The sequence below is a fragment of the Macaca nemestrina genome, chromosome 14 (genome assembly GCF_043159975.1).
Source record: "Macaca nemestrina isolate mMacNem1 chromosome 14, mMacNem.hap1, whole genome shotgun sequence".
NCBI lineage: Eukaryota > Metazoa > Chordata > Mammalia > Primates > Cercopithecidae > Macaca > Macaca nemestrina.
This window is the reverse complement of record NC_092138.1, coordinates 12,158,736-12,180,494: the sequence shown is the minus strand read 5'-3', so window position 1 is coordinate 12,180,494 and position 21,759 is coordinate 12,158,736. Positions and strand designations below refer to the sequence as shown.

General features: G+C 37.3%; 1 protein-coding gene across 6 annotated transcripts in view; it reads left to right on the top strand.

Moving 5' to 3' along the window:
• Positions 1-21,759, top strand: part of LOC105498761 (N-alpha-acetyltransferase 35, NatC auxiliary subunit) — an 89,499-nt gene that overhangs the window by 56,774 nt on the left and 10,966 nt on the right. For all 6 annotated transcript variants that reach the window (XM_011771084.3, XM_011771083.3, XM_011771085.2 and 3 more), the window contains exons 12-17: positions 1,051-1,229; positions 10,722-10,781; positions 15,356-15,462; positions 17,831-17,897; positions 20,509-20,607; positions 21,201-21,379. In XM_011771084.3, coding sequence (XP_011769386.1) covers positions 1,051-1,229; positions 10,722-10,781; positions 15,356-15,462; positions 17,831-17,897; positions 20,509-20,607; positions 21,201-21,379 — 691 coding nt within the window. The remainder of the gene's footprint in view (positions 1-1,050; positions 1,230-10,721; positions 10,782-15,355; positions 15,463-17,830; positions 17,898-20,508; positions 20,608-21,200; positions 21,380-21,759) is intronic.

Sequence of the window (21,759 nt, the reverse complement as noted above, 5' to 3'; positions counted from 1 at the left end):
ATAGGTTTGGAACTAAGAAGGATTGTGGGCTAAAGATTTCAGTCTGGAATCATCATTTAAATCGGAATTTATATTAGAATAAGTAACATCAACCAGTTGCCTAGGGAGAAAATACAGAGAAGAGGAAAAAGACCAAGAACCCTGGGAACATCTTTATTTGCATGGTCCTAAAGAACAATTATGGTGTATATCTCAGGGGCATTATAATATGGTTGTCAGTCTTTTGATTCTTAATAACAACAGCTTTTCAGCTTTAATTTTATCTTTCATTGGCATCTGAAATCATATTTTTTCTTAGGTTGTGGTCTGTTTGTAGACTAGCAGGAGAACTTTGAATAAAAAATTCTTATTCATGTGTCATTTTAGCGATATACTCCCTCATTTTAGATTTCAAGTTGAGAAAGACTTGGTTTGGAGCTATGCACTAGTGTGAAAAGTGAGATCACCAGTGGACAGAGAAGAAAGAGGAACTCACCCTTAGGTGTCTTACAATACTGTCTTTAAAGCATTGTGGATTTCTGTAATTACATCTCGTACCAGATGCATTTCGGACTCATTGAGGGCTAAGGGCTGAGGGCTATGCTGCTTTGCTCTGCTATTTAGGATTATTGTATAGCTAAGTTTGAATGGATTCTACTGTTTAGTAATTGAGGGGAAGAGAAGCCTACATTATTTGTGTTCCCATTTTACCTTTCTTCACAATTTCATGGTTAATGTATCATTTCCTCTGTGTTGAAGGAATATAATGACCCTATTTTTTCCTCGGAGTTTTTTCTTCGCGTTCATTTTGACGTAGAAACTTGCCTCCCTCACCACTATCACCACCATGTAGGAAGGAAGTACAGTTTTAGGTTATTAAATCTACTTACTTAGTTTTTCAAAAATGTATATATATAGATGTATTCTAAACTATAAAATCTCTTTAGAGGATTTTGTGGTTAAAATTTGTTTGAAAAAGCTTTTTAAACTGGCATTCTTATATGTAATAGCATTTGCAGTTTTAAATTCAGAGAAACATTGAAAAATTTTACTTTCGTTTTTTCTTTTTAGATCATCCAATTATGATGGGTTTTGAACCCCTTGTGAACCAGAGGCTACTTCCACCTACCTTCCCTCGATATGCAAAAATAATTAAAAGAGAAGAAATGGTCAGCTATTTTGCAAGATTAATAGATAGAATAAAAACTGTCTGTGAGGTTGTGAATTTAACAAATTTACATTGTATCCTGGTAAGTACAAATCTCTGTTCCTGAATATAACTTCCATTTAAAAAAATGGATACATAATAATTGTACATATTTATGGGGTAGCTTTGGTTTAACAACAGAATAGTTGATCACTTTATAGACACTGACCAAGGGTAAATACTACTCTTTGTCTGTTTTCTGTGATAGCTAGAGGATTAAGTGGTTCATAAATATTATACATACATACATTCTATTTAATCCTCAAAGGTTTTACACTATTTTAGAGATTAAGAAGCTGACATTAAAAGGTTAGATAATTCATCCAAGATTTGTTTTGAGACAGGATCTCACTCTGTTTTCTAGACTGGAGCGCAGTGGTGTAATCTTGGCTCAAAGCGATCTTGAACTCTTTTCTTTTTTTTTTTTTGTGGAGATGGAGGACTTGATCTGTCACCTAGGTGACAGTGCAGTGGCACGATCTCAGCTCACTACAGCCTTACCTTCTTGGCTCAAGCGATCCTTCTGCTTCTCAGCCTCCCAAGAAGCTGGGACCACAGGCGTGTGCCACCACGCCCAACAATATTTTAGTTTAATAATTATTTTTGTAGAGATGGGGTCTCACTATGTTACCCAGGCTGGTCTTGAACTCCTGGGTTCAAGCAGTCCTCCCACTTCTGCCTCCCAAAATGCTGGGTATGCAGGTGAGAGCTACCGTGCTCTGCCAACCTTGAACTCTTGAGGTCAGGTGATCCTCCCACTTCAGCCTCCCAAGTAGCTGGGAGAGACACATACCACTAGAGCTGGCTAAATTTTTCTTTTTTTTTTTTTGAGATGGGGTTTCCCTCTGTTGCCCAGGCTGGAGTGCAGTGGTGTGATCTCGGCTCCCTGCAACCTCTGCCTCCCAGACTCAAGCTGTCATTCCACATCAGCCTCCCAAGTAGCTGGGGCTGCAAGCGTGTGCCACCATGCATGGCTAATTTTTTGTATTTTTGGTAGAGATAGGGTTTCACCATTTGCCCAGGCACGTCTCTGACTCCTGAGCTCAAGTGATCCACCTGCTTCAGCCTCCCAAAGTGCTAGGATTACAGGTGTGAGTCACTGCACCCAGTCAACTTTTAAATTTTTATTTATTGTGGAGACAAGGTCTCACCATGCTGCCCAGGCTGGTCTCAAACTCTTGGACTCAAGCAGTCCTTCCATCTTGGGCTCCCAAAGTGCCAGGATTATAGGCATGGGCCAGTGCACTTGGCCTCACCTTAGTTTTAAGAGTGGGGATTGAACTCTGGATTCTGTCTTCAAAACATATAAATGTGTAATATGTATGCTGGTATACATAAACATATGTATTTAAGTGTGTATGTGTTTATATATAAATATATATATGTATATATGTGTATAATTTTTATATATATATATATTTTTTTTTGAGACGGAGTCTTGCTCTGTTACCCAGGGTGGAGTGCAGTGGCACGATCTCAGCTCACTGCAAGCTCCAACTCCCAGGTTCACGCCATACTCCTGCTTCAGCATCCTGAGTAGCTGGGACTACTGGCGCCCGCCACCACACCCAGCTGATTTTTTGTATTTTTAGTAGAGACGGGGTTTCCTCGTGTTAGGCAGGATGGTCTCGATCTGCTGACCTCGTGATCCGCCCGCCTCGGACTCCCAAAGTGCTGGGATTACAGGCTTGAGCCACCGTGCCGGGTATTAAGTGTGTATATATATACTTTTACATATAAAAATAGGATCATGATGTTTGGTAACCTGCTTTTTAAAATTGCTTGTCTCTGTATCATGGACATCTTCCTTTCCATGTCAACAAATACATGACAAATTCTACATTATTTTAATGGCTGTGTGGTATTCCATTTTAAGCATGTATTACAGGTTTTTGCATTTCATTCATTTAAATTACATTTAGGTAATTTTCAGTGTTACAAACAATACTAAGATGAACATATGTATAGGTAAATCTTTTTATTATATGCTTCCTTTCCCCTTAAGATAAATTCCTAAAAAACGAAGCTGCTAGGTACATTTTTAACTATCATATTTTGGATTAATATTTTTTATGGGTTAAAATGTAGAAAAACAGGGCTCATTTTAAGAACATTCAGAGATGGAGCTTTTTTTTTGTTTTTTGTTTTTTTCTCCTGTACCTGCTGACAGCAGAAAAGCTTTTTAATTAGTACGGTTATAGTAGCACATGTAAGGTTATTAGGAAAGGTAGAAAATGTGCAAGACAGTACTGTTGTTCTGAGGACGTAAGTACACTGACGTCTGTGGCATAGCTAGGCATTTGAGTGTTACCTTACACGCCGAGGTACGGAATTGCCAGCCCCATGTCATTTCCTCTGTGAAATCTTCCCCTTTGGTTGCTGGTTGCCACTGTACCTGTGTTCCTTGAGGTCACACAGTATATAGTTTATACTCCCAGCATTTAGCAGCAGTCTCTGGGAAATAGTTGATAGTAAAGATTTGTGCTTTTGTTTATGTTCTTTATTTTTCCTTCTATTAATTTTTTTGTCATCAAAACCCAGCTTAAGTCTTCATTCTTTTAATAAACTTTCACTCATTATGCCTTTAATACCTTACGTTGCATTTGCTTTCTTATACTGTGTTATAAGAATCAGAATTTTAAAAGTTCCTAGGAAAAAGATCACAGACAGTTTTACATCTAAACAAACTAAGGTTCAGAGGTTCTAAAGTAACCAAATTAGATGACTATAATAGCATATCTGGAATGAGAATATATATTTTCTTACTCTTTTCTGCCACATTGACTTTTTTTTATCGTAATTGTTACATGGATATACATTTGTGTTTACTAGATTAATTGCAAGGTCTTTAGGTAAAATCAACCTATAAACCCATATCAACCATAAGGTGGTAATATGTTTTTAATGTATATGGTTGTTTTACCAGTTGTGTCGGTAGGCAAACGGACTTTAAAATATTTTTTTTAGTAAGCAACAGGGCTGACTTGGGTTGTGACAGGCTCCTGATATTGAAGGCTAAGTTGTCTGCCATTATTGTCGGTCAATTTCGCTGAGCCCTCTGAGGAAACCATGGCCCATTGCAGGTACCTTAGGGGGACCCACATTGGTTCTAACCAAGGGTAGGTAGCTGAGGCATTGTCAGTGATCCTTTAGACTTTTCTCAGCAAGCTGCAGGATTTCTTAATAAAGAGCTTGATCACATAGATGCCTGAATAGGCATTTATTCTGGTTTCGGTTTCTGAAGAGCTGCTATCCCAAGCCCAAATAGTTATCATTAACAAATCCAAATGTTAAAATACATACATTACTATTTAACTATAAAATTTGGAAGATGTAGAGAACTGTGAAGATGATAAATAACTGCTGTCCCACCCTTTATAGATGTTAGCATTTCAGTGTATTTTGTCATCTGGTTTTACATCTACATATAAACCTGTATCTCTTCATTTTTAGATAAATTTCTTTAAAAACAATTTTATGTTTGGGGGTACATATGAAGGTTTGTTGCATAAATAAACACGCATCTCAGGGGTTTGTTGTACATATTATTACATCACCCATGTATTAAGCTCAGTACCCAATACTTATCTTTTCTGCTCTTCTCCCTCCTCCTACCCTCCCCACTCAAGTAGATCCCAGTGTCTGTTGTTTCCTTCTTTGTGTTCATAAGTTCTTACCATTTAGCTCTCACTTGTAAGTGAGAACATGCAGGATTTGGTTTCTCTTCCTGCGTTAGTTTGCTAAGGATGATAGCCTTCAGCTGTATCCATGTTCCCACAAAAGACACGATCTCGTTCTTTTTTATGGCTGCATAATATTCCATGGTGTATATGTAACACAATTTCTTTCTTTCTTTTCTTTTTTTTTTTTTTTTTGAGACAGAGTTTCGCTCTTGTTGCTGAGGCTGGAGTGCAATGGCATGATCTCGGCTCACTGCAACCTCTGCCTCCTGGGTTCAAGCGATTCTCCTGCCTCAGCCTCCCACGTAGCTGGGATTTAGCTGGGATTACAGGTGTGCCCCACCATGCCTGGCTAATTTTTGTGTTTTTAGTAGAGACACGGTTTCATCATGTTGGCCAGGTTGGTCTCGAACTCCTGACCTCAGGTGATTGGCCTGCTTCGGACTCCCAAAGTGCTGGAATTATAGGTGAGAGCCACTGCTCCTGGCCGTACCACAATTTTTTTATCCAGTCTGTCATTGATGGGCATTTAGGTTGATTCCATGTCTTTGCTATTGTGAACAGTGCTGCAGTAAACATTCGTGTGCATGTGTCTTTGTGGTAGAATGCTTTGTATTCCTGTGGGTACATACCTAGTAATGGGACCGCTGGGTCAAATGGTGGTTCTGCTTTTAGCTCTTTGAGGAATTGCCATACTGCTTTCCACAATGGCTGGACTAATTTATACTCCTACCAACAGTGTATAAGAGTTCCCTTTTCTTTCCAACCTCACCAGCATCTGTTACTTTTTGACTTTTCAATTGCCATTCTGACTGCTGTGAGGTGGTATCTCGTGGTTTTGATTTGCATTTCTCTAATGATGAGTGATATTGAACTTTTTTTCATATGCATGTTGGCTGCACGTATGTCTTCTTTTGAGAAGTATCTATTCATGTCCTTTGTCCACTTTTTAATGGGGTTGTTTTTCTCTTGTAAATTTAAGTTCCATATAGATGCTGGATATTAGACCTTTGTCAGATGCGTAGTTTGCAGATATTTTCTCCCATTCTGTAGGTTGTCTGTTTACAGTTTCGTTTGCTCTGCAGAAGCTCTTAAGTTTAATTGGAACCCGTTTGTCAATTTTTGCTTTTGTTGTGATTGCTTTTGGTGTCTTTCTCATGAAATCTTTGCCTGTTCCTCGGACCAGGGTGATATTGCCTAAGTTTCCTTCCAGGATTTTTATAGTTTTGGGTTTTACATTTAAGTATTTAATGTAAAAAATAATAATTAAAAAAAATACTTGAGTTGATTTTGTATATGATGTAAGGGGTCCAGCTTCAGTCTTCTGCGTTATGGCTCAGTTATTCTAGCACCATTTATTGAGTAGGGAGTTTTTTCCCTATTGCTTGTTTTTGTCAACTTTGTCAAAGATCAGAGGGTTGTAGATTAGTGGCCTTATTTCTGGGCTCTCTGTTCTGTTCCATTGGTCTATGTGTCTGTTTTTGTACCAGCCAGTACCATGCTGTTTTGGTCATTGTAACCTTATAGCATAGTTTGAAGTCAGGTAATGTGATTCTTCCAGCTTTGTTCCTTTCGCTTATGAATGCCTTGACTATTCAGGCTCTTTTTTGGTTCCATATAAATTTTAAAATAATTTTTTCTAGTTCTATGAAGAATGTCATTGGTAGTTTGATAGGAATAACATTGAATCTGTAAATTGCTTTGGGCAGTATAGCCATTTTAATTATATTGATTCTTCCTGTCCATGAGTGTGGGATGTTTTTCCATTTGTTTGTGTCTCCTCTGATTTCTTTGAGCAGTGTTTTGTAATTCTCATTGTAGAGATTTTTTTACCTCCCTGGTTTGCTGTATTCCTAGGTGTTTTTTTTTTTTTTTTTTTTTTTTTTTTTTGTGGCAGTTGTGAATGGGATTGTCTTTCTGATTTGGCTCTCAGTTTTGTTGTTGGTGGTGTATCAGAATGCTAGGGAATTTTGTACATTAATTTTATATCCTGCAACTTTGCTGGTTATTCATCAGCTGAAGGAGCTTTGAGGCCAAGACTGGGGTATTTAGATAAAGAATAATGTTATCTGCAGATAGAGATAGTTTGACTTCCTCTTTTCCTATTTGGATGCCCTTTATTTCTTACTCTTGCCTGATTGCTCTGGCTAGGACTTCTAATAATATGTTGAATAGAAGTGGTGAGAGAAGGCATTCTTGTCTTGTGCCGATTTTCAAGGAGAATGCTTCCAGCTTTTGCCCATTCTGTATAATGTTGGTTGTGGGTTTGGCATAGATGGCTCTTATTGTTTTGAGGTGTGGTCCTTCAATACCCTGTTTATTGAAAGTGTAACATGAAGGGGTATTAAATTTTATCAAAAGGCTTTTCTGCATCTATTGAGATAATCATGTGATTTTTGTCTTTAGTTCTGTTTATGTGATGAATCACATTTATTGATTTTTTGTATGTTGAACCAACCTTGCCTCCCAGGGATGAAGCCTACTTGATCGTGGTCAATTAGTTTTTTGATGTGCTGCTGGATGCAAGTACTTTGTTGAGGATTTTTGCATCAATGTTCATCAAAGATACTGGCCTGAAGTCTTCTTTTTTTGTTGGGTGTCTGCCAGGTTTTGGTGTCAAGATGATGCTAGCCTCATAGAAGGAGTTGGGGAGAAGTCCCTCCTCAGTTTTTTGCAATAGTTTCTGTAGGAACGGTACCAGCTCTTCTTTGTACATCTGGTAGAAATCACCTGTGAATCCGTCAGGTCCTGGCCTTTTTTTTTTTTTTTTTGGTTGGTAGGTTATTTATTACTCATTCCATTTTGAAGCTTATTACTGGTCTGTTCAGGGAATCAATTTCTTCCTGGCTCAGTCTTGGGAGGGTGTTTATATCCAGGAATTTATCCATCTCTTCTAGGTTTTCTAGTTTGTGTGTGTGGAGATGTTCATAGTAGTTTCTAATGGTTGTTTTTATTTCTTTAGGGTCAGTGGTAGTATTCCCTTCATCATTTCTAATTATGTTTATTTGGATCTTCTCCCATTTCTTCTTAATTAGTCTAGCTAGTAGCCTATTTTATTAATTTTTTTCAAAAAACTAATTGCAGGATTTGTTGATCTTTTGAATGGGTTTTCGTGTCTTGATTTCCCTCATTTCAGCTCTGATTTTTGTTAGTCCTTGTCTTCTACTAGCTTGGGGATTTTTTGTTCTTGGTTTCTCTGATTCTTTGAGTTGTGAAGTTAGGTTGTTTGAGATCTTTCTAACTTATTGATGTGGACAATACATGCTATGAATTTCCTTCTTAACACTGCCTTAGCTGTGTCCTAGAGATTCTGGTATGTTGTATCTTTGTTCTCATTGTTTTCAAAGAACTTCTTGATTTCTGCCTTGATTTCATTATTTACCCAAAAGGCATTCAGGAGCGTGTTGTTTAAGTGACATGTAATTGCATGGTTTTGAGTGATTTTCATTGTGTTTACTTCTATTTTTATTACGCTGTGGTCCAAGAGTATGTTTGGTATGACTTCAGTTCTTTTACATTTGTTGAGTATTGTTTTATGTCCAATTATGTGGTCAATTTTAGAGTATGTGCCATGTGGTGATGTGAAGGATATATATTCTGTTGTTTTGAGTGGCGACTTCTGTAAAGGTCTATCAAATCCATTTGCTCCAGTGCTGAGTTTAGGTCCTGAATATCTTTGTTAATTTTTTGTCTAGATGATCCATCTAATACTGTCATTGGAGTGTTGAAGTCTCCCACTGTTATTGTGTGGGAGTTGTGTCTCTTTGTAGGTCTTTAAGAACTTGCTTTAGGAATCTGAGTGCATATATATTTAGGATAGTTAGGTTTTCTTGTTGAATTGAACCCTTTGCCCTTATGTAATACCCTTCCTTGTCTTTTTTGATCTTTGTTGGTGTGAAATCTTTTTTGTCTGAAATTAGGATCGCAACCCCTGCTTTTTTCTGTTTTCCATTTGCTTGGAAGATTTTCCTCCATCCCTTTATTTTGAGCCTATGAGTGTCATTATGTGTGAGATGAGTCTCTTGAAGACAGCGCATCAGTAGATCTTGCTTTTTTATCCAGCTGTCACTCTGTTTTTCAAGTAGGCCATTTAGCCCGTTTACATTTGGGTTAGTATGATATGTGTGGATTTGATCCTGTCATTATGGTGTTAGCTGGTGTGTGTTGGCTTGTTTTTGTGGTTGCATTATAGTGACTCTAGTCTGTGTGTTTAAGTGTGTTTTTGTATTAGCTGGTAGTAGTCTTGCATTTCTATATTTAGTGCTCCTTTCAAGATCCTCTTGTGAGGTAGGACTGGTGGTAATGAAGTCCCTCAACCTTTGCTCGTCTGAAAAGGATCTTATTTCTTCTTCACTTAGGAAGGTTAGTTTGGTGGAATATGAAATTCTTGGTTGAAGATTTTTAAAAGAATGTTGAATATAGGCCCCCAATCTCTTCTTGTAGGGTTTCATCTGAGAGGTCTCCTTTTAGCCTGATGGGGATCCCTTTTTAGGTTACCTGCCCTTTCTTTGTAGCTGCCTTTAACATTTGTTTCATTTCGACTTTGGAAAACCTGAGGATTGTATGCTTTGGGGATGATCTGCTTGTGTAGAATCTTGCAGGACTTTTCTGTATTTCCTGAATTTGAATGTTGGCTTCTCTAGCAAGGTTGGGGAAGTTTTCACGGACAGTACTCAGAAATATATTTTCCAAGATGTTCGCTTTCTCCCCCTCCCTTTCAGGGATGCCAGTGATTCAGAGTTGGCCTCTTTCCGTAATCCCATACTTCTCAGAGGTTTTTTTCATTCCTTTTTATTCTTTTTTCTTTATTTTTGTCTGACTGTCTTATTTCAGAGAACCAGTCTTCAAGTTCTGAGATTCTTTCCTCACCTCGATTTATTTTGCTGTTAATACTTGTGATTGCATAGTGAAATTCTTGTATTTTTCAGCTCTGTCAGACCTTTTAGTTTCTTTTTTATGCCAGCTATTTTATCCTTCCGCTCCTGTATCACTTCATTATGATTCTTATTTTTCTTGGATTGGGTTTTGCCATCCTCCTGAATCTCTATGATCTTTGGTCCTGTCCGTATTCTGAATTCTATTTCTGTCATTCCAGCCATTTCAGCCTGGTTAAGAACTCATGTTGGAGAACTGGTGCAGTCATTTGGAGGACATATGACACTCTGGCCATTTGAGTTACCATAGTTCTTGCATTGGTTCTTTCTCATCTCTGTGTGTGGATGTTCCTGTAACTGCATTGTAGATTGAGTATAGTCAATAGACTTCTTTTCTGGATGTTTTCACTGGGCCGAGGCTTTCTGTAGGATCTTTATTTGAAGCTGACTTCTTGTCTCTGGTTTCAGAGTGGGGTATGTTAGTGAGGTATGTTTTGGTGTTGAAGCTTTGGCATGTGATCCAGCAGGTGACACTTAGGCTTATTTGATCACTTGGTAGACTCTTGCTCAGAAACCCGTATCTTTTGGTCTTTCCCTGTAGTCAGCAACAGTCAGTAATGTGCATCCAGTTGACTTGGTTACTTGGAATTTATTTCTGTGAAATAGGAACTAAAGTTCTGCCATGACTTAGTAAATTATTGTTGGTATTATTTTTATGGTATACAAATTTAATAGTAGTATCCACATAATTCCATGATTGGTCAGTTTTTTTAAGAAAAGTTTTTAGAGTCTAGAATTATCCATTGTCCCTTTTTTACAATTAAACAATTTCTATAGAAATAACCTTTATTTGTCATATTTTAACTCTGGTACTATGTCATTTCCAGAAGGTCTAGTAAAAATTATACTCTATATGATGAAGTATTTTTAGCTTTTATTTAATCTATTAATGACACTGCTTTTTCTTTATGTATCTATTAGGATTTTTTCTGTGAATTTAGTGAACAGTCACCATGTGTTCTTTCAAGATCTCTGTTACAGGTAAGTTCCACTTAGTCTCAAAATACTTCTTTAAACATTATATGTGTATTGACATTGTTTTATTGGTTGATTGAAAAAAAAGTAGATGCTTTTAAAGAATTTTCCAGTTAGTGTTGTGTATTTTTTAATTGAAGTATTAACTTTAAGCATTAGACATTCATCAAGGTCATATCCTAGGTCATAAAACAAACCTCAGCAATTCAAAAACAATCAAAATCAGACAAAGTATCTTTCTTATTTTAGAATTAAACTAGTAACCAACAAGAGAAAGGTATCCAGGAAAATCTCCAAATATTTTGAAATTAAACAACTTGTAAGTAACACATGGGTCAAAGACAGAAGTCTTGAGGGGAGTTCAAAAATATTTTAAACTGAATGAAAATCAAAATATAACATACCAAAATCTGTGAGCTACAACTAAAGCAGTACTTAGAGGGAAATTTGTAGCATTGAATTTTTTTTGTTTTGTTTTTGTTTTGAGATAGTCTCATTCTGTTGCCCAGGCTGGAGTGCAGTGGCATGCTCTTGTCTCACTGCAATCTCCGCCTCCGGGTTCAAGTGATTGAACCGGGTTCAGGTGCTAGATTGTGCCTCAGCCTCCTGAGTAGCTGGGATTACAGGCGCACACACCATGCCTAGCTAATTTTTGTATTTTTAGTAGAGATGGGGTTTCACCACATTGGCCAGGCCGGTCTCAAATGCCCGACCTCAGGTGATCCACCCATCTCGGCCTCCCAAAGTGCTGGAATTACAGGTGTGAGCCACCGTGCCTGGCCACGTTAAATGTTTATATGAAAGGAAAGTATGCCTGGCATGGTGGCTCACACCTGTAATCCCAGCACTTTGGGAGGCTGAGGTGGGTGGATGACTTGAGTCCAGGAGATCAAGACCAGCCTAGGCAACATGGCAAAACCCAGTCTACAAGAAATGAGCTGGGTGTGGTGGTGCATGCCTGTGGTCCCAGCTACTCAGGAGTCTCCTACCTCAGCCTCCTGAGTAGCTGGGATTACAAGCATGCGCCACCATGCCCAGCTAATTTTGTATTTTTAGTAGAGACAGGGTTTTTCCATGTTGGTCAGGCTGCTCGAACTCCCAACCTCAGGTGATCCGCCCACCTCAGCCTCCCAAAGTGCTAGGATTACAGGCGTGAGCCACCGTGCCCAGTCAATAATTTTAATTTTATTATAACTCAGTTCATTAATAGAATACAAAGATAAGTGTATAAGGATGTTAAAAATATTCTTTGTAAGGTTAAAAAAAAAGTAAAGAAGTTTTTATGTCCATTCACAAAAAATTTCAAGGAAGCAACTGCTGTTTTCCCAGTTGAGAGTCATAACATTCCCTATCTGCGGTCCTTGCAGGCTGCAGGGAGAGGTCATCCAAGGCTGCCTCTGTAGCTAATAACCTATCAGAAGACCTTAGTTATAAAACCATCCACTCAAGTGTTAGGAGGAGACAGTTTTTATCTATTCACTGAAAGTAAGTAAGAAATGTTAGATGAAAAAAAGCCTTAATTAAAGACACTGAAGGAATTACAGTCCAGCAATTTATTATTCTTATTTTTTGAGACAAAGTTTCACCCTGGGCGACAGAGTCTGAGGTTGGAGGATCGCTTGAACTGGGAAGTCCAGGCTGCAGTGATCTGTGATCCCACCACTGCGTTCCACCTTGGGCAACAGAATCAGACCCTGTCTCAAAAAAAAAAAAAAAAAAAAAAAGGCTACAGTTAGTAATTTAAGCTACCACTGTAGGACCAGAAAAAGAAGAGCAAATTAAAGTAAACAGAAGGAAGGAAATAATGAAGAGCAGAAATTAGTAAAATATGGAACAGAAAAACAGTGGAGAAAATCAGTGCAACCCAAAGCTCATTCTTTGAAAATATTCATGAAGTCAATGAACCTCTAATGAGACATAAGAGAAAAATAGAAATGACTAATATCAAGAATGAAAGAAAGGGTATCATTACAGACTCTGTAAACATTAAAAGGATAGTAATGGGATATACAACTCTATCCATAAATGCAGAAGCAGATAAAATGGACCTATTCCTTTAAATGTAGATACAAACTACCAAACCTCACTCAAGAAGAAACAGATAATTTGAATAATTTCTTATCTGTTAAATAAATTGAACTTATAGTTAAAAACCTAACAATGCAAACTCCAGGCCAGCTCCTTGCAGTGTTTTCCAGAAAATAAAAGAGGCAAGAACACTCATATGAGCCAGAATTTACTCTATCAAAACCAAACCAAAATTACAAACATGGAAAACTATAGACCATAGTTTCCTCATGAACACAGATGTAAAAATCTTATTCCACGAACACAGATGTAAAAATCTTCAATAAATTATTAATCAAATTCAACAATATATAAAAAGAGGTAGTACACCATGACCAAGTGAGATTTATCCTAAGAATCAAGCCTGGTTCACCATTTGAAAATTGGTCAGCATAATACACCGTATTATCTAAAATCTTAGTATATTCACAGAAATCATTTGACAAAATTCAACGTCCATTCGTGATTTGAAACTCTTAGCAAAGCTAGATACAGAAGAGAACTTCCTAAACCTGATAAAGGACATATACAAAAATACCCTAAAGCTAACATCATACTTAATGATGAAAGACTAAATGGTTTCCTCCAAGAATGGGAAGAAGATAAAGATGCCCACTTCGCTCTTATTCAACATTGGAAGTCTTAGCCAGCGCAATAAAGCAAGAAAAAGAAATAAATGACATACAGATTGGAAAGGAAGAAAAAATACTGTCTACTTGGAGATGACATGATTTTCCATGTAGAATGCCCATGGAATTTACAAGGAAGTTCCTAGAACTGATTAGTGAATTTAATGAGATGATAGGATATGAAGTCATTATACAAAAAGCAGTTGTAATTCTATATACTTGAAATGAACAATGGGAGATCAAAATTTAAAAATCGAACTATTTACACTGACATAAAAAAATGAAATACTTAGGTGCAAGTCTCATATGGTTAATAATTCAGCAGTATTCAGTATATTAAATATTCAAATCCAGCATGGAAAATATTAGGGAAATGCAAATTAAACCACAGAAATACTATCCACCTTTTAGAATATCTTAAAAAAAAAAAAAATCTGGCCAGGTGCAGTGGCTCATGCCTGTAATCCCAGCACTTTGGGAGGTGGAGTTGGGTGGATCACAAGGTCAGAAGTTCAACATCAGCCTGGCCAAGATAGTGAAACCCCATCTGTACTAAAAATACAAAAATTAGTCCAGCATGGTGTCAGGTGCCTGTAATCCCAGCTACTTGGGAGGCTGAGGCAGAGAATTGCTTGAACCTAGGAGGCAGAGGTTGCAGTGAGCCAAGATCACACCACTGCACTCCAGCCTGGGCAACAGAGTGAGACCCCATCTCAAAAAAAAAAAAATGTGATAATACCAAGTGCTGACGAGGATGTATTTGGTGATAGGAATGTAATGTGGTTCCGCTACTTTGGAAAATAGCTTGGCACATTCTTATAAATTAAACATGTAGCTCACACTCCTAGTTGATTGCCTAAGAGAAGTGAAATTTGATATTCTTCTGGAAACCTCTGCAAATGTGCAGAGCTGTTTGTTCATGGTCATCAAAACAGACAACCCCATGTTCTTGAGCTGGTCAGTGTGGTACATACTGTGGATAAACATACTGTGGTACCTGCACAGAGGAATACTACTCAGAAATAAAATGAAGTATAATACACTTACCAATGCCAACGAATCTCAACTGCTGGGTGAAAGAAGCCGGACTCAGAAGGCTATATGATTTCATTTTAATGACATTCTGGAAATGGCAGAACGATAGAGTTGGAGAGCAGATCAGTGGTTGCCAGGGGTTTGGGGCGGTAGGAGCGTTTGACCACAAAGGGATCCCATGAGGGAATGTTTTTAGGGTGATACAGGTTGTTCTGTATCTTGATTGTGAGACTGATTTGAAAAACTATGCTTTTGTTAGACTTGTAACTGTACAACAAACCTGTAAGTTTTACTATATGTGAATTTAAAATAAAATTTAAAAACAGTATTAGGAAATCAAGGTATGGTATATTAAATATTAAATTACAGTGGATTGTTAAGGGAAGGAAATTAAAACATTATTAAATGCAAATTGTTTTAGATTTTTTCATGTTCAAATATTTGTATGTTATTTAAATATTTGTATATGTTACAAAACATTCCTTAGAGGTAAACATAGGATTATCAAATAACATTTATAGCCATTTACTGTTTCATAGTTTATGAAGCATTTTTTAATACATTAGCTATTTGACATAATCTGATTAGTCAGTTTATTTTGACTATTTTAATATTACTACTCTTGGGAGATTTTTATTTCTGTACATTTTTTATTCTACATCAGAATTCACCTTCAATAAGGATTAATAAGTAACACTCATTGTGGAGACAGCAATTTATAAAAAATTTTCACGAACTTTTTATATTTTAATCACTTGTGTAGTCTGTGGTATTTATCAGTATACTCATTTCATAGTAATGACAACTCTGTGCGTGACACCATAACTAATATGTAACATTTGTTTTAAGACCACTTTCCTGGTGGATAACAAAAAGGTCTTTGGAACTCATCTCATGCAAGACATGGTGAAAGATGCACTTCGGTCTTTTGTCAGTCCTCCGGTGCTTTCCCCCAAGTAAGTATTGTAAGACATTTTAGAGTTGTATGTGCTCCTTTAAAAAGCCAACTTCTCTGTACTCCTTTATAGCCAAAGTATAAAAATTGTTTGGGATCAAATCTCCATGTGAAAGTAACTTAATCGTGTTAAAATTAACTGATCTCTGCCACATTGTTTAGATTAAAACTAAGGTTTTTATGAGGTTGACAAAATTTCTGATAACTCCTCTAAGTTTTTTGTCTCCAGTGTAAGTGCTTCAACTTTGCTCCAGTAGAGGCACTGCCCCGAAAACATGCTGCTGTCAGAGGCTGAAAAGGATTGCATGCAGAAAGAATCATCATTTGATTTGGCATTCTGAGAAATACCAGGCTTTTCCAGTGGGGAAGGAAAGAAAGGAGTCATTATTTCTTAACAAAGCACTTACACACTTTGTTAAAAAATATATACGCTTAACAAAGTGTATCTTTTCCACTGAAAGATACACGATGGCTTTCTAGCACCAATTACTTCATGGTAGATCTAACTAATTCTGTGTAATGACCTCCAAATATTTCATAATAAATGTTGAGTATCTCTTATCCAAAATGCTTTGGACCAGAGGTATTTTAGATTTCTGATGTTTTTGGATTTTGAAATATTTGCATGTACATAATATCGCTCAGGCTGGAGTGCGGTGGCATCATCTCAGCTTACTACAACCTCCGCCTCCCAGGTTCAAGCGATTCTCCCGCATCAGCCTCCCAAGTAGCTGAGATCACGAGTGCATGTCACCATGCCCAGCTAATTTTTGTATTTTTAGTAGAGATGGGCTTTCACTGTGTTGGCCAGGCTGGTCTCAAACTCCTGACCTCAAGTGATCTGCCCACCTTGGCCTCCCAAAGTGCTGGGGTTATAGGCTTGAGCCACTGCACTGGCCTGATATGTTTCTTTTTCATGGTGGTGTAATTTTTGTTAGCTCAAATCTTTTGAAAGCAGAATTCAGCCTATTCACATTTGGTATATGCTGTTGGGTCTGAGTTTTATGTTAATAAATCAACAGTATATTAATCCATTAAATAAGATGTCTTAAACAGAAATACACATAAAACAAGGTTATGCATTGATCGTGCATGGAAATGTGACCACAGGCTCATAGGAATCTAACCCTTTATTTCCCCTGTTAGCGATGATTTAATAAGTCTAATTTAGTATCTTCAGAAACTTTATGGAACATAACTACCACAGATAATGCTAAGTAACTATATATATGGAAAAGTTTATTGTGTGGTGTTCTAGTTGTTCCACTGTTTTAAAAATTTCAGTATTGTAGATGAGAATTCTCTTTTCCTTTGTGATTTGAAACTTCTTCTGGAGTGTTGATGAGTTTCTCTTTATTTTAGGAGTTCAGAAGTTTTACCAGAATATTCATGTGTGATTTTCAGCTAGTCCTATCTGGAATTCAGTCATTAAAGACTCAAGTTTTCAGTCAGATCATTTGTCCCTATTATTGCTTATTTATTGCTTCACTTTCATCTGTTTTGTTTTGTCCTTTTTTAGAGCTCCTAGCATACTAAGTCTTCTAGAGCTCTCTTACCTATGCCTCATGACATTCGTCTCCTAGTTATTTTTGCTGTGTTGTGAGAAAGTTCTTCCTCTTGATCTTCAAGGCTACTAATGAACATATTTTTCTACTGAATTTTTAAATTTGAAAATCATCATCTTTAGATTGAGAGAGCCTTTTTAAAGTGCTTTATTTTAATCTCAGGTAATTTTCTTGCTTTAGGGTTAAAGATGTAGTGAACCTTCAGCACTTCCCATTTCACCAAATGCCTGTTCAGGTGTTCACCTTTTTCTTTCTCCTGGGTGCTGGTTGCACTGTCTTTTCCATTGTGTGACCTTGGCTCTGTTTATCAGATAAGGAACACCGTAAAGGAAACCACTTTGTGAGAAGAGATGAGGTGCCAGAGATGTTTAGGTGATTTATAACCAATGGTGAGGAGTGGGGATACAGAAAAAATTAGGATCCTGTATAGTGTTTTCTTTGTAATGACTATTATGAGCACAGTCCATGAGGAGATCAGTTGTAGGAAAATATGACACTGAAGTGGGGTCATGAAAAAGTAGGGCTTTGGACTTTTCCTTTTCTCCTTGCTAATTTGATCTTACTGGATCCAACTCTCATTGTTCAAATATAGATCTATAGGAATTGGAAGTATCACAAATGTATTGTGTGAACTACATAATAATTGTAAAATGTTTCATAATCTAATACTAGCATTCTTTAACTTAGGAATCGGTTCCATTTTCTCTTTAATTCATCTTCTCCGTCATTTGTAGCATCTGCAGTAATTGCTGCTGCTTTCGTTTGGGCCGAATAGATTTTAATGATGTGACTATTATCTTGCAGGTGCTACCTATATAATAATCACCAGGCTAAGGACTGTATTGACTCCTTTGTTACCCACTGTGTTCGGGTAAGAGCTACAATTTGGATTGTCGTAATGGGTACTTTAAAAATCATGGGCTGTGGCCGGGCGCGGTGGCTCATGCCTGTAATCCCAGCGCTTTGGGAGGCTGAGGCAAGTGGATCCCCTGAGGTCAGGAGTTTGAGACCAGTAGTGAAACCCTGACTCTACTAAAAATACAAAAATCAGCCAGACGTGGTGGCACACGCCTGTAGTCCCAGCTACTCAAGAGCCTGAGGCAGGAGAATCACTTGAACCCAGGAGGTTTCAGTGAGCTGAGATCATGCCACTGCACTGCAGCCTGGGCGACAGAGTGAGACTTTGTCTCAAAAAATAAGAATAATAAATTGCTGGACTGTAATTCCTTCAGTGTCTTTAATTAATGCTTTTTTTCATCTAACATTTCTTACTTACTTTCAGTGAATAGATAAAACTGTCTCCTCCTAACCCTTGAGTGGATGGTTTTATAACTAAGGTCTTCTGATAGGTTATTAGCTACAGAGGCAGCCTTGGATGACCTCTCCCTGCAGCCTGCGAGGACCGCAGATAGGGAATGTTATGACTCTCAACTGGGAAAACAGCAGTTGCTTCCTTGAAATTTTTTGTGAATGGACATAAAAACTTCTTTACTTTTTTTTTTTAACCTTACAAAGAATATTTTTAACATCCTTATACACTTATCTTTGTATTCTATTAATGAACTGAGTTATAATAAAATTAAAATTATTGACTGGGCATAGTGGCTCACGCCTGTAATCCTAGCACTTTGGGAGGCTGAGGTGGGCGGATCACCTGAGGTTGGGAGTTCGAGCAGCCTGACCAACATGGAAAAACCCTGTCTCTACTAAAAATACAAAATTAGCTGGGCATGGTGGCACATGCTTGTAATCCCAGCTACTCAGGAGGCTGAGGTAGGAGAATTGCTTGAACCTGGAAGGTGGAGGTTGTGGTGAGTAGAGATCACACCATTGCACTCTAGCCTGGGCAACAAAAGCAAAACTCTCTGTCAAAAAAAAGAAAAAATACATTAATTTAAATGAGATCACAAACTTTTTCATCTCAAGTAATTAGGAAAAAATGCAAATCTTGTAGTGAGTTGAATTATTCATTTTTATTTAATTTTTAAAAATATTTATTTATTTATTTTTAAGACAGGGTCTCCCTCTGTTGCCCAGGCTGGAGTGCAGTGATGTGATCCTGGCTCTCTGCAACCTCTACCCCCGGGGCTCAAGTGATCCTCTCACCTCAGCATTCGGAATAGCTGAGACTACAGACTCACGGCACCCCACCTGGCTAATTTTTTTGTGTTTTTTGTGGAGACGGGTTCACCCTGTTGGCCAGGCTGGTTTCAAACTCCTGAGCTCAAGTGATCCACCCACCTTGGCCTCCCAAAGTGCTGGGATTACAGGCATGAGCCACTGCACCCGGCTTCATTTTTATTTAATTAGATGTAAGTATTTCTCTTAGAGAACTCCATCAGGCGACTTTTTTGGGTCTACTTCCAGTTACTAAAAGTTTATCTATCTATGTATATGTAGAGAGAGAGAAAAAAAAAAGCAGCATGGTATGGGGAAAAGAGAAAAAAACAGTAGAAGACCCGATTTCATTTCTTTTTTATCATTAATATTTTATCAGGCACATCACTGTTTTATAAACTTTCCTTACTTTGTTTTTTTTTTTTTTTTTTTTTGAGACGAAGTCTCACTCTGTCGCCCAGGCTGGAGTGCAGTGGCACAGTCTTGGCTCACTGCAACCCCCGCCTCCCGGGTTCAAGCAGTTCTCTGCCTCAGCCTCCCGTGTAGCTGGGATTACAAGTGCCTGCCACCGCGCCCCGCTAATTTTTGTATTTTTATTAGAGATGGGGTTTCACCATCTTGGCCAGGCTGTTCTTAAACTCCTGACCTCATGATCCACCCGCCTCGGCCTCCCAAAGCACTGGGATTACAGGGGTGAGCTACCATGCCTGACCCAACTTTCCACTCTTTAAAGAGTAAAATGCTTACATCTTCTCTGACCTCTTACAGGGTAGTTATTGATCAAATGAGATAATATCTGTCAATGAATGCAAATATAAAACAGTATTAAACTTCGAGAATCTTCTAATTCACACTTAAAGCGTCTTACCAATCCATGTCTCTTGCCTGGTTAGTGGAATGTTGCATAGTATTTTAGATGAGAACACTGTATGGAGAAAGCAGGAATAAAGAACAATAGTCAAGGTTTATGGCTGTTAGCTCTTCTTAAGCTATATAAGTATTAGGCATTCTGGTATATTTATAGCAGCACAGGAATGTCAGCCTTGAACATTGGCTTTTGACTCAAAATAAGCAGGAAAGAAATTGTCCTTGTGAAACTGGAAGAAGATATCTAAAGATCGAAAGAAGATATTTTTACCATATGAAGGGAAGTTTCACATGAAGCTATATTTTTTCCGGTTATTGATAAATTCCGGTGTTGAGTTCCTTAAACACCTATGTAAAATTAAAAGTATACATAAACATAGTTCTTATATACACAGCATTTTTTTTCCCTTAAACCGGATTGTGAACTTGGAATGTTAAGTTTCTTTGGTACCAGGAAATTTCATATTTACGATTGACAGATTATATGTGTATTGCAGCCATTCTGTAGTCTTATTCAGATCCATGGACATAACAGGGCTCGACAGAGAGATAAGCTTGGTCATATTCTTGAGGAATTTGCTACCTTGCAGGATGAGGTAAGAGCCAGGTTCCCCTCTCTTCTAAAATTAAATGACTCACACACTTTGTCCAGATTTTTAAAAATAATTCTTCCGAACAATATTTTGACTGTTTAATTTTTCAACATGATCCACTTTTCACTTAAAATATAATGGTTTCTTACACCAGCGTTTACAAAATGAAGCAGAACAATAATCCAAACTGATAGACATCTTAAATATTTCTTTGATAATAGGAATAAATTATGAAATATGTATAAAATGATAGTTTTATAACAAGGTTACATGTAAAAATATTAATATATTAATTTTAAAGTTAATATATGTGCAGCAGCAATATTGATAAGTAAAGACCTGAAGTGTGTTATTTGTATTTTTGTCCTTTAAAATTGATGTCTTTTTAGTTTAAGGCATGTTTAGGTAAATGTTAACCATTGTAAAATGAGAACTTCGAATGTAAACCTAACTAAAAATGCATTTAAAAATGTTTCTTTGGGTGGTCAGATTTAAATTTTCTGCTTATATTCTTTTTAGCTGTATGTTTTTTTAAAGTTCTTTCATTACCTTAAGAAAACAAAACGAACACAGTTTATGACATTTTATTTTAATAGGCAGAAAAGGTTGATGCAGCGCTTCACACCATGCTGTTGAAACAGGAACCCCAAAGGCAACATTTGGCCTGTTTAGGTACCTGGGTCCTTTACCATAACCTTCGCATTATGATACAGTATCTTCTAAGTGGCTTTGAATTGGAACTCTACAGTATGCACGAGTACTATTACATATATTGGTAAGAGCACAGTTTGAGTTAAAATTGGTGGTAGGTGGAATGGATAAGATCTGAGAGAATTTAGAGTTAATTTCAGGGTACTTTTTCATTTAGTGTATTTTACCTTTAGTTGTGGGACATTTGAAAAAATTCGAAAATTAGAGCTGGATCATCTTGAATATCTTTAAGTGCTATAATATTGCATGAGTGTATTTTTCCAAATATTTATGTAAAAATTAACAAAAAATGGCTCCAAAGTAAATGGATTGATTGAAGATCATTTATTTGTTCCTATGGAGAAAAATTAACACGTTTTGCCCTGAATTTGGTGGCACTAGCTGTGGATGTACTTGACAGAGTTAAACATCAAATTGGAATCAGGACTGTCTGCTTAGAAGAAA